Source organism: Sinocyclocheilus rhinocerous, unplaced genomic scaffold (genome assembly GCF_001515625.1).
Source record: "Sinocyclocheilus rhinocerous isolate Xijiao unplaced genomic scaffold, SAMN03320098_v1.1 scaffold432, whole genome shotgun sequence".
Lineage (NCBI taxonomy): Eukaryota > Metazoa > Chordata > Actinopteri > Cypriniformes > Cyprinidae > Sinocyclocheilus > Sinocyclocheilus rhinocerous.
Genome location: NW_015627225.1, coordinates 1,279,579 through 1,293,017, shown reverse-complemented (window position 1 = coordinate 1,293,017; position 13,439 = coordinate 1,279,579). Strand labels below are relative to the sequence as shown.

General features: G+C 37.6%; 1 protein-coding gene across 1 annotated transcript in view; it reads left to right on the top strand.

The window, feature by feature from the left end:
* Nucleotides 1–12,988, top strand: part of LOC107721703 (serine-rich coiled-coil domain-containing protein 2-like) — a gene marked incomplete at its 5' end in the record, with an annotated part of 37,417 nt that extends 24,429 nt beyond the window's left edge. Inside the window, one exon of the mRNA XM_016529842.1 lies at nt 9,239–12,988. Within this exon, the coding sequence (XP_016385328.1) occupies nt 9,239–9,895 (657 nt within the window). The remainder of the gene's footprint in view (nt 1–9,238) is intronic.
* Between the last annotated feature and the right edge of the window lie 451 nt (nt 12,989–13,439).

Genomic DNA, 13,439 nt, shown 5'->3' with positions numbered 1-13,439 from the left:
TTTTTAACGGGTCACAGACACTTATCATTTTTTAATTTAATTCAATTCTAATTTAAAATAATCTTGTCGGTTAACAATTGGTTAACGTCCTGAAATGAACATCCCTACTCCAGTGTCACATGATCCTTCAGAAATCATTCTAATATGCTGACTCCAGTGTAGGGATGTTCATTTTAACCGTTTAACCGGTTAATCGACCGTAAGAATTTTGACCGATTAATACAATCAGTTAAATGGTTTAAAAGTCATTTAATTATTTAACCTATTTTTTCAGATAATCGGAATTGTAAAAGGTTTGCCTTTATTTGTGTACATTCACAATAAAAACAAATCTTTGTGCTTTTGTAAAATAAGCCTAAAGAAAAATAGGATGCCGCTTTCTGCCGTCTGTTTCCTTTCGCGCAGCAAAAAATGAACCGAAACTCTGCATACTAGGCTACTTGTTGCACAGTTTTTCTTTCATTTTCTTAATTTATTATTTAAGTAAAAATATGTTTCTCTTAAAGGCCTATTTATTCGATATATATAGCCTAGCTTTATTATGTTTTTCTCCGCTCGCAGAAGCGCTGCAGGTGCGTGATGTGATATGACCATGTGAATCCTCATGTTCTGTTGTTTGCTGCTTTTTGCGCATGTGAAATGAATCCCCGGGAAACAAATGTTAGTATTTTTAACGGGTCACAGACACTTATCATTTTTTAATTTAATTCAATTCTAATTTAAAATAATCTTGTCGGTTAACAATTGGTTAACGTCCTGAAATGAACATCCCTACTCCAGTGTCACATGATCCTTCAGAAATCATTCTAATATGCTGACTTGCTGATCAAGTAAAACATTTCTTCTTATTATCAATGTTGAGAACAGCTGTGCTGCTTATTATTTTTGTGGAAACTGATAATTTTTTTTTCAGAGTTCTTTGATAAGAAGTAAAAAAGCAGCATTTATTTAAAATAGAAATCTTTTGTAACATTATTGATGCTGTAGCGTCTGGACCAATCAAACACACAATTTTTCATTTGATTTAACAAATCAGTTATTCATTAGATTAACAGTGTGTGTGTGTGTGTATGTTAGACCAGTTTAAGTGTTTATGTGTATGTTGGACCAGTTTAAGTGTTTATGTAGTTAATAAAGTCTTACTTGTATCACACTTGACGTTGGTCATTGTTTGCTCATAACTGCAGATTTATGCTACAGGCTCTGTGTAGAGTTGTACAGTAAGAAAGTTATTTCCCTTAACCAGGAAATTAACGTTCTTAGAATTGACAGACAGTTGACCCTGAGAGGTCAAGTAAATATCTACAGCGGATCTAAATATTTGTAATTAATTATAACTAGTTATGATTAATTATTCATATTTCCCCATGAATGAGCTGATTCGCTACAATGCCTTTACTGTCACTTTTGATAAATTGAATGCATCCTTACTGAAATAAGTGTTAATTGCTGTACAAGCGCTGTACAAATAAACTTGACTTGACTTGACTTGACTTAATTGATTTCCAAAAACCAATAAATAAATAAATACATAACATAACATAACATAAAAAATAAATAAATAAAAATAAACAAAACTTACTGACCCCAATCTTTTGAATGGTAGTGTATACATAAATTGGACGACTGTTGACATTGGACTTGTGCACTTGTTTCATAAGATCCTTCATTTAGTCAGTTATGCAATTTTTGTCATGTGTACTTGGACAGACAGATGAACACTGGTTTATAAAGTTAAACAAGTCTAGTTTTCTGTTCATAATAAAAATGTCTTGAGAGATTCAAAGCCATGCTCACTTTCTGGGCATCAGGTTTGCGCCATACAATAATTTGTTTTGCCTTTATCTCAACATTTTCCCAAAGGTGCTTCTAAATGGTATGCAATCAATTTTCATGATAAGGTTTGTATGTTTACGAACATTATGGTTGAGCGTGACAAAATATTAGAGATAAAAGTACATATATCTGATCAGAAATTTCCCCAGTGCATGTGCAGTTTACACACAAAAGGAAATATTATCTGTGAGATCTATATGTGTTAGCTAGGAATATTGCATGCATGTATTGTGCATGCATGCATTCAAGCCTTGCTTTTCACTGATATTTTAGTCTGATGTTCAGACATCCACGGTAGTTTGTCTTCTCAGAGGAAATGTGTGCCGTTTCTCTCTGTGTGTTTTGTCTAGATTCACTGGGGATTGTCTCTTTCCGCAGCTGTGCGGGTGTTGTGTGTGTGTGTGTGTGTGTGTGTGTGTCACGGTTTTTCTGTGTGTTGCAGGCTGTACCCACTCCTCTCCTCTCTCCCTGGCAGTGCCAGTACCAGATTGCACCTCGTGCCAGCATGCCTCAACGCCGACAAAGTGAGTCATTAACCCCTGACCTCTGACCCCATTCCTTTGGCATAATGTTCGGCTTTCTTTCCGCTACCCTCTCTCTCTCTTTCTCTGCTGTTTCATTCCCTTCTCTTTCAAAAGCTGTCTCCCTATAGGTAACATGAGGCAGTGAGTCAGGGCTGTTTAAGTAGGATATCGGTTAAATGAGAGATGAGGAAGAGGAGATGTGGTGTGAGACCGATGAAAGTGGAAGCACTTTAAGAAGGTTAGACAAAGTCAGCAGATCCCCGCTGGGCAGTTTTGAAGCGTCTTTGTCAGGTCTAGGTGGGTCACTGCACTGGTTGGATCATACCATCCGTGTGTTTGTGTGGATGGCCGTGTCTTCAGGTGTGTTTGTGCAGGGATTTTGGATACACTTTGCTGTGCACCAGTGCGGTCAGTCGAAGAGCCAGCATTTGTTGTCTGAACCAGCATGAACACATGCAGCTGTAATAGATTGTGTGTGAGAGGGAGAGAGATATGGGAGTAACAGGATTCACTGTAGAAGAAGAGCATTTTTATTTCTGCAGTTACATTTTTACATTTGCTTTGGCAAAATTAAATGTTATGAATATTTTTATGAGTATAATTAATAATGGACAAACAGGTAGCCCTGTCTCAAACTCATTCCATTAACTGAGCTTGAAGTTGGCATGTCAGATCAAACAAACAGAGCTGCGAAGTCGCAGGGAATTCGACCTACAAATGGTTATAATTGGTTATAGTTGTCTGCACGTTAACCTGAGATGGGTGTGGAAGCCTGTTTTTGCTTCAAAATCAAAATCTGACAAAAAAAATCTAATAACAAATCTGATGTTGTGAGAGATGAAATTACATTGAAAAATGAATGTAAGATATATACTATCGTTCAAAGGTTTGGAGTCAGTATGAATCAAATGTTTCAAGGTTTCCACAAAAATAATAAGCAGAACAACAATTTTTTTTTTCACAAATGTTTGCTGAGCATCAAATTAACATATAAGAATGATTTCTAAAGGATCACACGACACTAAAGACTGTTTTAAAAGTTCAACGTTGCCATCACAGGAGTAAATTACATTTTAAAATATTACATTTAAAATAACATTACAGATTACTTTATAAAACAGTTTAGAGTGCTTTAGAAAGCAGCATTTTAATAAAATTGTGAAGATACAGTCACAATTGTATTAATGACTTTTCCTTACTTAGAGGTAGAAATGAGCTTCCATAGATGAGAGATAGTATTTTACTTGGAAAAAAAGCAATTAACGCTTTAAAATAATTGACTCTTTTCCAGAATTTTAAGTCCATATTAATGAACTTAGAACTCGTCATTATACCAATATTTCTAGCAAAATGTCAGTTTGCAGTAAATTTCAGTAAGGTTCAATTTGCAGTAAATTGCAGATAGTGTAACTCTGTGTGCACACAGTAAATTATTCATTTGTATTGTCCTTGGTATGCTTTTTTTTTAAACCTTTTTTTTAGTGGAGGATTCAGGTGTACTGTATATCATGAAAAATAAAGGAGGACACCAGTAATTTAGTTTAGCAAGAATAGAGCTGTGATCATTTGAGAGAATGTATGTTTTGCATTGTAAACATTGCTGTAGTTCAGATAGAGCAGATGTCAGATGTGTTTGGTGCCTTCCTCAACAGATCTGACCCTCTTCCTTTCTTGTGTTTTGTTTTTACTCCACTGTTTTTTCTTGTTTTGTCTTTCTTCTCTCCATGTTTTCCTCTCTGTCTTTTCCCTTTCTCTTTCCTCTTCCTATTTCCTGATTGGATGAACTTGTGCTTTGTGTTGTTTCTCCCCCTCTGCCTATCCCATAATACCCCGGGACAGGGGTGGAGCATCTTGTACATTACTTCCGCGACACAGCGTGGTACAGTAACATCTACTAAAAGCTTCACCCTTTGCATGGTCACGTGACATGAATGAACGATGCATGCTTTTTTGAGTCTGATTTTTATTTTTGAAGCATGAATTCAATTTTTTCCCCCACATTCACATACAAAACAAAATACAGGTGGCATGAGACTTTTTTTTCCTGACTCTCTTGCCCAAACCACCTATCCTAATCCTAAATCCTGATGTTTCTGTTCATCTCTTCCTCCGTGGGCTGTGATTGCTGTGGTTGTGTCAGATCTGCCTTTGCTCTGATGGAGCTACAGTGTTTACTGGTGTGTTCTGAGAGACCCACTGCTTCTCTCAGCCTGCTTCCAGAGACTTTATCCAAACAGTCATCAATCTGCACAGGTGAACCAGGGTTTAAACATCTCAAACATGCACACAAGCAAAGAATCAGCCCATAGTGCAATTGTCCTTGGTCCTGTGACTGCACAGGGAGACGCTAAACCGTTTTAGAGGACAGTTAAAATAAAATTATCCGATAACTCCTTTGGGATTCACATTATAACCTCCACTTCTACAAACCCAGGATATTAAAAACTCTTCTATTATCAAAATGGCCACATTTCATCAGCCAAATCTTACAGTAAGATGAATGACTGAATTAAACCCAGACTTTATTACAGCTCTTTCTGTTGTAATATCCAGCAATCGTGTTACGAAGTTATCTTGTGAAACATTTTGGAGGCAGTTGATTCTCCCTGCTCTTTTTTGAAATATGGATGCTTTTTTTTTTGGGCTCAACGATAAAGGATGTTTTTCCTCTAGGCTAAAACAGGCCAGAACGTCAGATTTTCATGGACCCCATCACAAAAAACAAACAAAAAACTTGAAAACGTTCTAGTTGCTTCAGAAAAAATATATTTTTGTTTTTCATTTCAATTAGTAGAGTTTTCTTTACAAAAACTCACAATACTAGCTGGAAATTATGCAACTATACTGTAACTGTGAAAGCTATGAATTCACATTATTTTTCTAAACAGTTCTAAAAAAATGTCACAATGTGCAAAGCAAACATTTTTGATTTGATTGTCTTGCAAGCATCCTACAAGTCATTGTTGCAATTTTGGCACATCCTCATCTCTAGTGGTGTTATAGTCACTTTTCCTTTCAGATGTATTTGTGACCCTGGACCACAAAACCAGTCATAAGGGTCAATTTTTCGAAATTGAGATTTATACATCATCTGAAAGCTGAATAAATAAGCTTGCCATTGATGTGTGGTTTGTTAGGATAGGACAATATTTGGCCGAGATACAACTATTTGAAAATCTGGAATCTGAGGGTGCAAAAAAAACAAAATACTGAGAAAATCGCCTTTAAAGTTGTCCAAATGAATTCTTAGCAATGCATATTACTAATCAAAAATTAAGTTTTAATATATTTACAGTAGGAAATTTACAAAATATATTCATGGAACATGATCTTTACTTAATATCCTAGTGATTTTTGGCATAAAATTAAAATCAATAATTTTGACCCATACAATGTATTTTTGGCTATTGCTACAAATATACCCAAGCGACTTAGGACTGGTTTTGTGGTCCAGGGTCACATTTATCAGCAGAATTTAACAATGTTCGATAAATCACACAAAGCCATCGGAACACAACATATGTAATCCATTTATATAAGTATAGTGACAACTCTGCATTGGTCTGCTCAGCCGTCCTTAATATTGAGCCCTGCTCTGTAAAGAATCAATCTATAACCTGGTCCTCATTCTTATGGAAACATGTCAGATACTTTAGGTACTTATACAGAAACTCCTTTAAAAAGTTTAGGTTTTACAAAGATTTTCAATCAGTCCACAAAGGCAGAGCAGCATGAAATCTGTTTGACGTCTTTGTTTTTTTTATTTTACTGTCTTGTGGCTGTTGTTTGTTTGGTGCAGCATGATTCCTTTGTTTTCATGATGTTAATATTGTATTATGAAACAGATATTTTCAACTCCAAATTCTTATTAAATGAGCCTTGTTTGAAGCCGATATAAACACGCCTGTGATGAATTCTGTATTAAAGTTGCTATGTTGCTTGGCAACCCCAAAACGGCCTAGAGTCAGTATAATGAACTATATTTCTTGGCACAAGAATTGTTTATCATGTGCAAATTGTTTACTGAACTTTGGTGTCATTTATCATAATGCTGTTGCTGCCATTTTATAAAAGCAATAAGGCTGTGGGACTGTTCATTCCAGCAATTTTACTTCAGTTAACTGTGTTTTAGGTACTCATCTTTGCATTATGCTTAAGAACATACCTGTACCATAGTAAAATCACTGTGAAAGTGTCCTTGAGTGTCTTATTGCTTTTATGAAAGTGCAGAAATGGTGTAAACAACAAGCTAAGATGATAACAGCACGCCACTCTTCAATAAATATTTTACACACTATAAACAATTTATCTGCCAAGTCATCTTTTTATGGGAATGTCATCCTCTGGAACTGGGGGTTTCACCAATAAAGCAAGGCATTAAAATTTATTAAATGAGGAAAATCATATCTTGGTTTAAACAGCTCATTAATATCTGTTTTAATAGTTATCAGTCGAAGTTGTAGGAACACATAGGAGGCGCACTTCACATCTGTTTTCATTTTTAAGCCCCATTCACATTAACAGTGATTTGGAATGACCAAAGTGACCGGAAGTTGACCATTGAGAGGTTTCATGTTTATGCAAATTTAAGAAAAAAGGCATGGAAATTAAATTTCAGATAATCTGCGTTTTGAGCGATAATCCATGTAAACGGGACTTTAAGTCCTCACAGAGTTTTAAAAAAGGTTACAGTCCCTGAGACTCTGCTGTTCTCACTGAGAGACAGAGACGGCCAGAAATGAATGCATTATGGATGTGTTATCTGCAGGTGTCCGTACACGTCTTTCCACCCCAGAGACTTTGTGATGTCACGTAGAGGATGTGACCGTCAGTACCTCATGCTACTAAATTCGCTGACAACTCACCTGCGCACACACCCTCGCCACACACTTTTAGTCCCTTATACTTGCACTGTACTCTTGTTCCGTGTTCTTGTTTTTCAGCTGTTGTTTTTTTGCGCTCTCTAGTGGAGTTTTTAATTGTAATGCTTTATGTCTTTTTAATTCTGACATTTTCTCAGCCCTGTGTGGTTGGGCATGTGATAAAATTGTTTTGTGATGGTATCTGGAGATAATACACACCTTACAAATGGTCTCCAGCTGAACAGAAATGTGGCAGGCTGTATGAAACCAGAGTTAGCCAGTAGGGGGTGCTGTGGTTTCAGTACAGCAGTGCTCTTTAGCAGCCCATGAGAGACAAAGAGAGTGAAGGAAACAAGGACTTGCGCCTCTGTCATGGTGCACAGTTGTCTTTACTGAAACTCACCTGCGTTTCTGTTACAGTAACGTTTGGTTCGCAGCTCAACAGCCTGCTGACCACACGCATCTCAACACATCCTGGCGATGTTCACAGAGCAGAAGGAAACGGTTGCCAGTGCTGTTTTATAATGCTAAAAAACAGACTTGTGCAAAGTTCAGAATTAAAGAATCTGCTTGAGTTTCAGTTTATGTGTGTGAATGTGAATTAAATTGGCCACACCCCACAGGAAGCTGAATTTGAATTACAGATGGAGAAATTTACTGAATTATGAGTGCAACTGGTTCCAGAAGTAAAAATCCCATTGAAGGGGAATTGATTTTTAACACTAACTTTTTAATGATAAACCTTTAAAGACAGACCTGCTTTGAGCTACATGGTTGTTAATCGATGATTTATGCTTTTGTTGAAGCCATCGGCCTGCATTAGTTCAACTTTTTAAAATATTGTGTTTAACAGCAGAATTCTGGGTGGAAAACTATATTACACGAAGAAATTATTTTTATGCAAAGAAATATCCACCAGTCAGAAAATTACTACAAGCAAATCATGCCAAAATACCTCTCGGTATCCGTCCAATCCAATGAAGTACACCCTACACTCAAACTACTTAAATATTTGTGTATATTTAGTTTTTATATGTAATTAACATATTTAAATGAATAGTTTTATATTTCTCAGCTAATGATTCACCTTTGTGAGAGGTTGGTTTGGTTCATGACTAATAACTTTTTAACTGAGATTTTTTTTTTTTTAATTGCTATGGAAAAAATGCTTCCAGAACCAAGTGGGTGGGCAATGTTGAACTCTCTTAAAAGGGATTAAAAAAGAAGTGCATTCTGGGAAATTAAGTGTTTTTTGTGCACCCTGGTGACATCTGTGACATCTCTTGTTTAAAAATTACGATAACACTTTAGTTTAGGGACCAATTCTCACTGTTAGCTAGTTGCTTATTAGCATGCATATTACTAGCATGTTGACTGTTTATTAGTACTTATGAAGCTTATATTAATGCCTTAGTCTGCATGACCATATTTTAGGTCCCGCAATCCTACCCCATACCTAAATCTAACAACTACTAACTATTACTAAGCAGAAAATTAAGAGGTTATTGAGGCAGTAGTCATCGTTATTTGTTAGTTAATAGTAAGAATTGGTCCCCAAACTAAAGTGTGACAAAACTGACTGTTTAATGAATTTATTTGGATTTCAGTTTCACATCATCCTTTCATCATCTCATTTTAAATTCAGGGATTGAATTGGAATTTAAAAAGCCTTCTCAATTAATTTCTGAATTGTGCACAACCCTGGTTCAAGCACAATTTGGTTTCGAAGGAGATAACCAGACTCTGTAACTGTTTAATTACATTTAAAGTGACTATTTCATTTCTTAGACTCACAGCCAAATTTTAAGACTGAATTTGACTACCCATTGCTGTGTGAATAGGACTAGCAACAGTTGCTGTCAGTTAAAGTCTCTTTATAGGCTCTTATAAGCTGTTCTATGAACGGGACAATTTGAAAGTCACACAGATATCAGTCCAATACACTTACTATGGGATTGTAGCCCCTGATCGCAGATCTCCATCCTGAGAAATAATGTTCTGTTTTGTCTTCTGCAGCCTCAAATACTTCAGCCCATCAGTCACATCCCCAACGAGCCCCTCATCCAGGGAAAACTAGCAAGAACAGTCCCCACCGGGGGCCACAATGATGCCTGCACCAAAGAGGAACGGCCTCCTACGTCCTGTTCTCCAGCCCCCTGCACCGATCCAATTCTTCCTCCTGCTAAAGACCCTCACGTGGAGTTGAAATCTTTGCCTGACCCAGAAGAGCTGAGCCGGTTGCTAGGCACCCACCTTCGCATACAAGACAACGAGAATGACTCACCAGGGGCTGGAGAACAGATTGTGAGACCGACCCCTGAAAGCCATCAAAGCAAACTCCTGCAAACCCCTCACCCCTCGTCCTTCTTCAGCCCGCGCGTCCTGCAGCCTCCACGTCTACACAAACGGGTAACTCTCCCTGCTCTGTCTATAGGGGGTGGTAGTGGGTCAAACCCAAATCCAGGACCCTCAATGAACCGCAAGGCCCAGCCGCTTCTTCCTCCACCTCCGTCCAGAGGTTTGCCATGCTTCAGTGCAGGAAACCACGTCGTTACTCGCAGCTGGCTATCTCAGCCTTGGCCAGCAGTAGTCAGGAGTGTGGCTGACCCACAACGCAATGCTTCGGTACCGCTCGGTGTCTCCACACGACTTGCAAAGCCAAAGATCCACTGAGCGTCAGCTGCAGCCATAGACACTGATAAGGCTACCTCCCTGAACGCATGATCACACATGCGGCTTGCACTAGATGGTGGTGTTAGTGGCTAGACAACGTTTTAAGCTAAACAAAGCAGCTAAGCTATCGCATCTAACTATGCAACAAAAAGTAGTCACAATCAGCGCATCTGTCGCACAAAACCGCTCTATCACTTCGAACTAAAAGTCATTGATCATAATTCCTTAACCACTAAGAAACCTTTACCATTCACAATTACATCATCCAGACAAGTTGAGCTCCTAATAGATTGACAAACTGAAGGAAAGATTGAAATTCAGTCTGAAAGAGAAGGCAAAAGCAGAGAAAACGAGCAATGGAAGCACTGAAGAAGTCTTTTTACTTATACTCCACAAACGCCAAAGACGTGAGTGCTGTGCCGTAGACTGCCTGTGGAGATTATTCAAGACCCTCAGTGTGTGGCCATTTCCCCAAGCGATGTGCCCTCAGGACGCCAACTCATTTAGTGGGTGAATCTGACATTTACATCACCAACCTCCTGAGGTTTAACTGCGAAAACGCATATTATTGTCTACGCAGCCTCACGGATCTTGTCTTAAAGAGAGAGAGAGTCATGTGATCCAAGTCTCCTCTCCAGTTTCCACAGGAAAACTTCTCAGTCTTCTGTGATTTGATCTGTTTGTGTATTACTTTATGCCTCATTTCACATCCTTGTCTGAATTCACCACATAAACACAAAGAAAACAGTGCAAGCTACAAAATCTCTTTGTTTCAGCGTTCTCATTCCTATGTCTTGTTTTTCAGTGCAACAAAGTCTCTTTGACCTGTAGACACAGTGTTTTGGCAGGAGGGTGCACACGCCGCTGTCAGTACTTCCTTTAATTTCACCTTGGCTTCAGTCATGATCAGCAGATTTTCATTTGAATTAGGCTTATGCCTCATGTATTTACAAGGTTCTTTTTCTTGATTATGGATTATGGCATGCTCAAAGCATAAACTTGCTTTTTCACCCCCCATTAGTTCCATACAAAATTGTTATAATGCTTTTTAATTATTTATACGTTATAAAGATGTTTACAGTTAAAATGCCTTTATTAAGCTGTTCAGTCTGTTCCAGTGCTGCAGGAAGAAAAATTTTTTGCCTCGTCTTTGGAGCAGAAATACTCTTGCAGTGAAACTTTAAATATACACTTGAGCAAGTTCTTAATTTTTGAAAAAGATTTTTGTCTTGATGTTGCACTAACTTATTTTTGGCTTTACTTTAAAAAAAAAAAAAAGCACCATTTATGGAAAAATTGGACCATTTGTCCTTTGTCGTAAAGTTAGATTGATTTGATGAGGTTGCTTTTGGGTGTTTTCTAAGGAAGATGGTTTCCGGTTTGGCTTCCTTAGGGAAGGTCAGATTACATAAATGTGTCTCAGAAGGTTGATAAGATTGTCAATGATTTGAGTTTTTGTGCTTTTGGCATGCCTTGATACATAATGCACACAGTAGTAATACACAAATATACAACCAGATCTACTGCATGGAAGCACATGGACTTATCCGTACTATGATTTTCAACTATGCAAGAACCCACCTTTGTGTGTTTATGTGCAATATATGTATCAGAGTGTATATACGTATCAGTATATATACCCTTAACCTTCAATGTGGATGTTTATTCTAAAGCAAAAGCGATTTACTTCCATTTCCCCAACATACGAGGGGCATTGGGTATTAAAACATGCTCTCACGTGGGGCACATACTTCTAGACGCACCCTAAGCAGAGATTGGCAGCCATGTCTAAAACCAACTAAAGTAAATCAATAGAAGGATATTTGTGTGTGTGCGTTTCTCTCTCACCCAATTCTGTGGTTATACTAAGCAGAAAATCAGTGGAGGGCTTGTTTTGTAATGCTCTGGAGGCACATTGTTTGTATTTCTCTCTCTCTTTCTGTCTCTCTTTTTGTCATTGTATGTGTGCAGGAGGAGAGGTCCCACGTAATACGTTGTTGTCTTGCTAATGCAAAGTCGTAGAAGTACATTGATTCCGTCTGCTGTGGTCAGAGGTGAATTGCTCGTGTCAATGAGGTGTCTGTTTACAGATAGGAGCATCTTCTCTTTCGTTTGCCTCCTAACAAATGAGGCGAGACAGAAAAAAATAGTGTATAATTAAAGGGATGGCTCTCTCAAAAATCCCTTATGTCGTTCCTAAGTATAAGTACTTTCTTCTGTGGAACACAAAAGAAGGAAGAGAAATGCCTGTATAATGAAAGTCAATGGACAAAGTTGAAATGACAAAAATTATTCCTGCTCACGTTTTTGACCACATAGACAATAACAGTTAACAATTTCTTTAAAATATTTTTGTGTTCTAAAAAAAGGAAAGAGCTACAGGTTTGTAATATTTTCATTTTTGGATAAACGGAGATGCAAAATCTGCATTGTTTTCAGGAATACCTGCAAACTCAAAGATTTCCTTAAACAAATCACCATTGAGGAGCTGCAGTGTGAAAAAAACATGATCAAAAACCGTTACCTGCACCATAATAACACTAGGTATTAGATTTCCAAATTGCTATATATAATAAATCCGCTCATACAAAGACCTTGTGCTGTTGTGTAAAATACATTTATGACTTGCTGCCCATGTGTGTATGCCTTTCTCTGGGTTCTTTTCACCTGGTCGATTCTTTGAATAGCATGAATATGTCTGGAATAATAAACACTTGCCATGAACTCCTTTTTTAAAAAATCTCCCATTTTCCCTTCCATATAGTTCATGTCTTGACGTGTTTTTCACCTGTCGTGACCCGAGAGTATGCGGCATTGTCAGAATGCTACCATTGCTCCATTATAGCTTCATGAAAACATGTTTGTATGGACAGAAGAGATGTTTACTAACAGAGGAATGAATTCAAGCACTTTAAATGACCCGTTTCAACCTCCACGCTGGAGAGACTGTGGTCTTTTTGACCTGATCTGTATGATTTGCTGTCATTTTATTGTGTGCAACTACTTTTATTTGGCTGTTTGTCTTGATGTTCTGTCCCTGTGTGCCCTGGTCCAGTGGAAGGTGTGAGACTTTAATAAAGTGAAGGAATAAGATTCACACTCGTTGTTGCATTTACTATGTGTCAGACACATTCATTTGTGTGGATTGGTGCAGCTCTTCCTAGCAATATTTTGCACTCTGCAGTAGTCCTCTGCAGATCGTTATACATTACATTTAGGGCTGCTTTATGCCACCCTGTTCATTATACTGTAGTCCACATATCGTGAAAGAATTGTCTAATATTCTCAGAGTCTGCCCAACCAACTGTTTGTATAAACAGCCTTGACAATATAAAGACAAATAAGAGCTAAACTTCAGCATTTTCTGAAGAAAAGTTTCAGCATTGTTTTTCCAACATTAGATGGGTATACAGAGAAATTAAATTATAATTTATTATATTAATTATAATATAAAAATATATTATTATATATAAAATTTACGTATACGGCCCGCAGTGTCTTTTAGTACGGCCCGCTGGATCATATTAGACTCGGATGATCGATT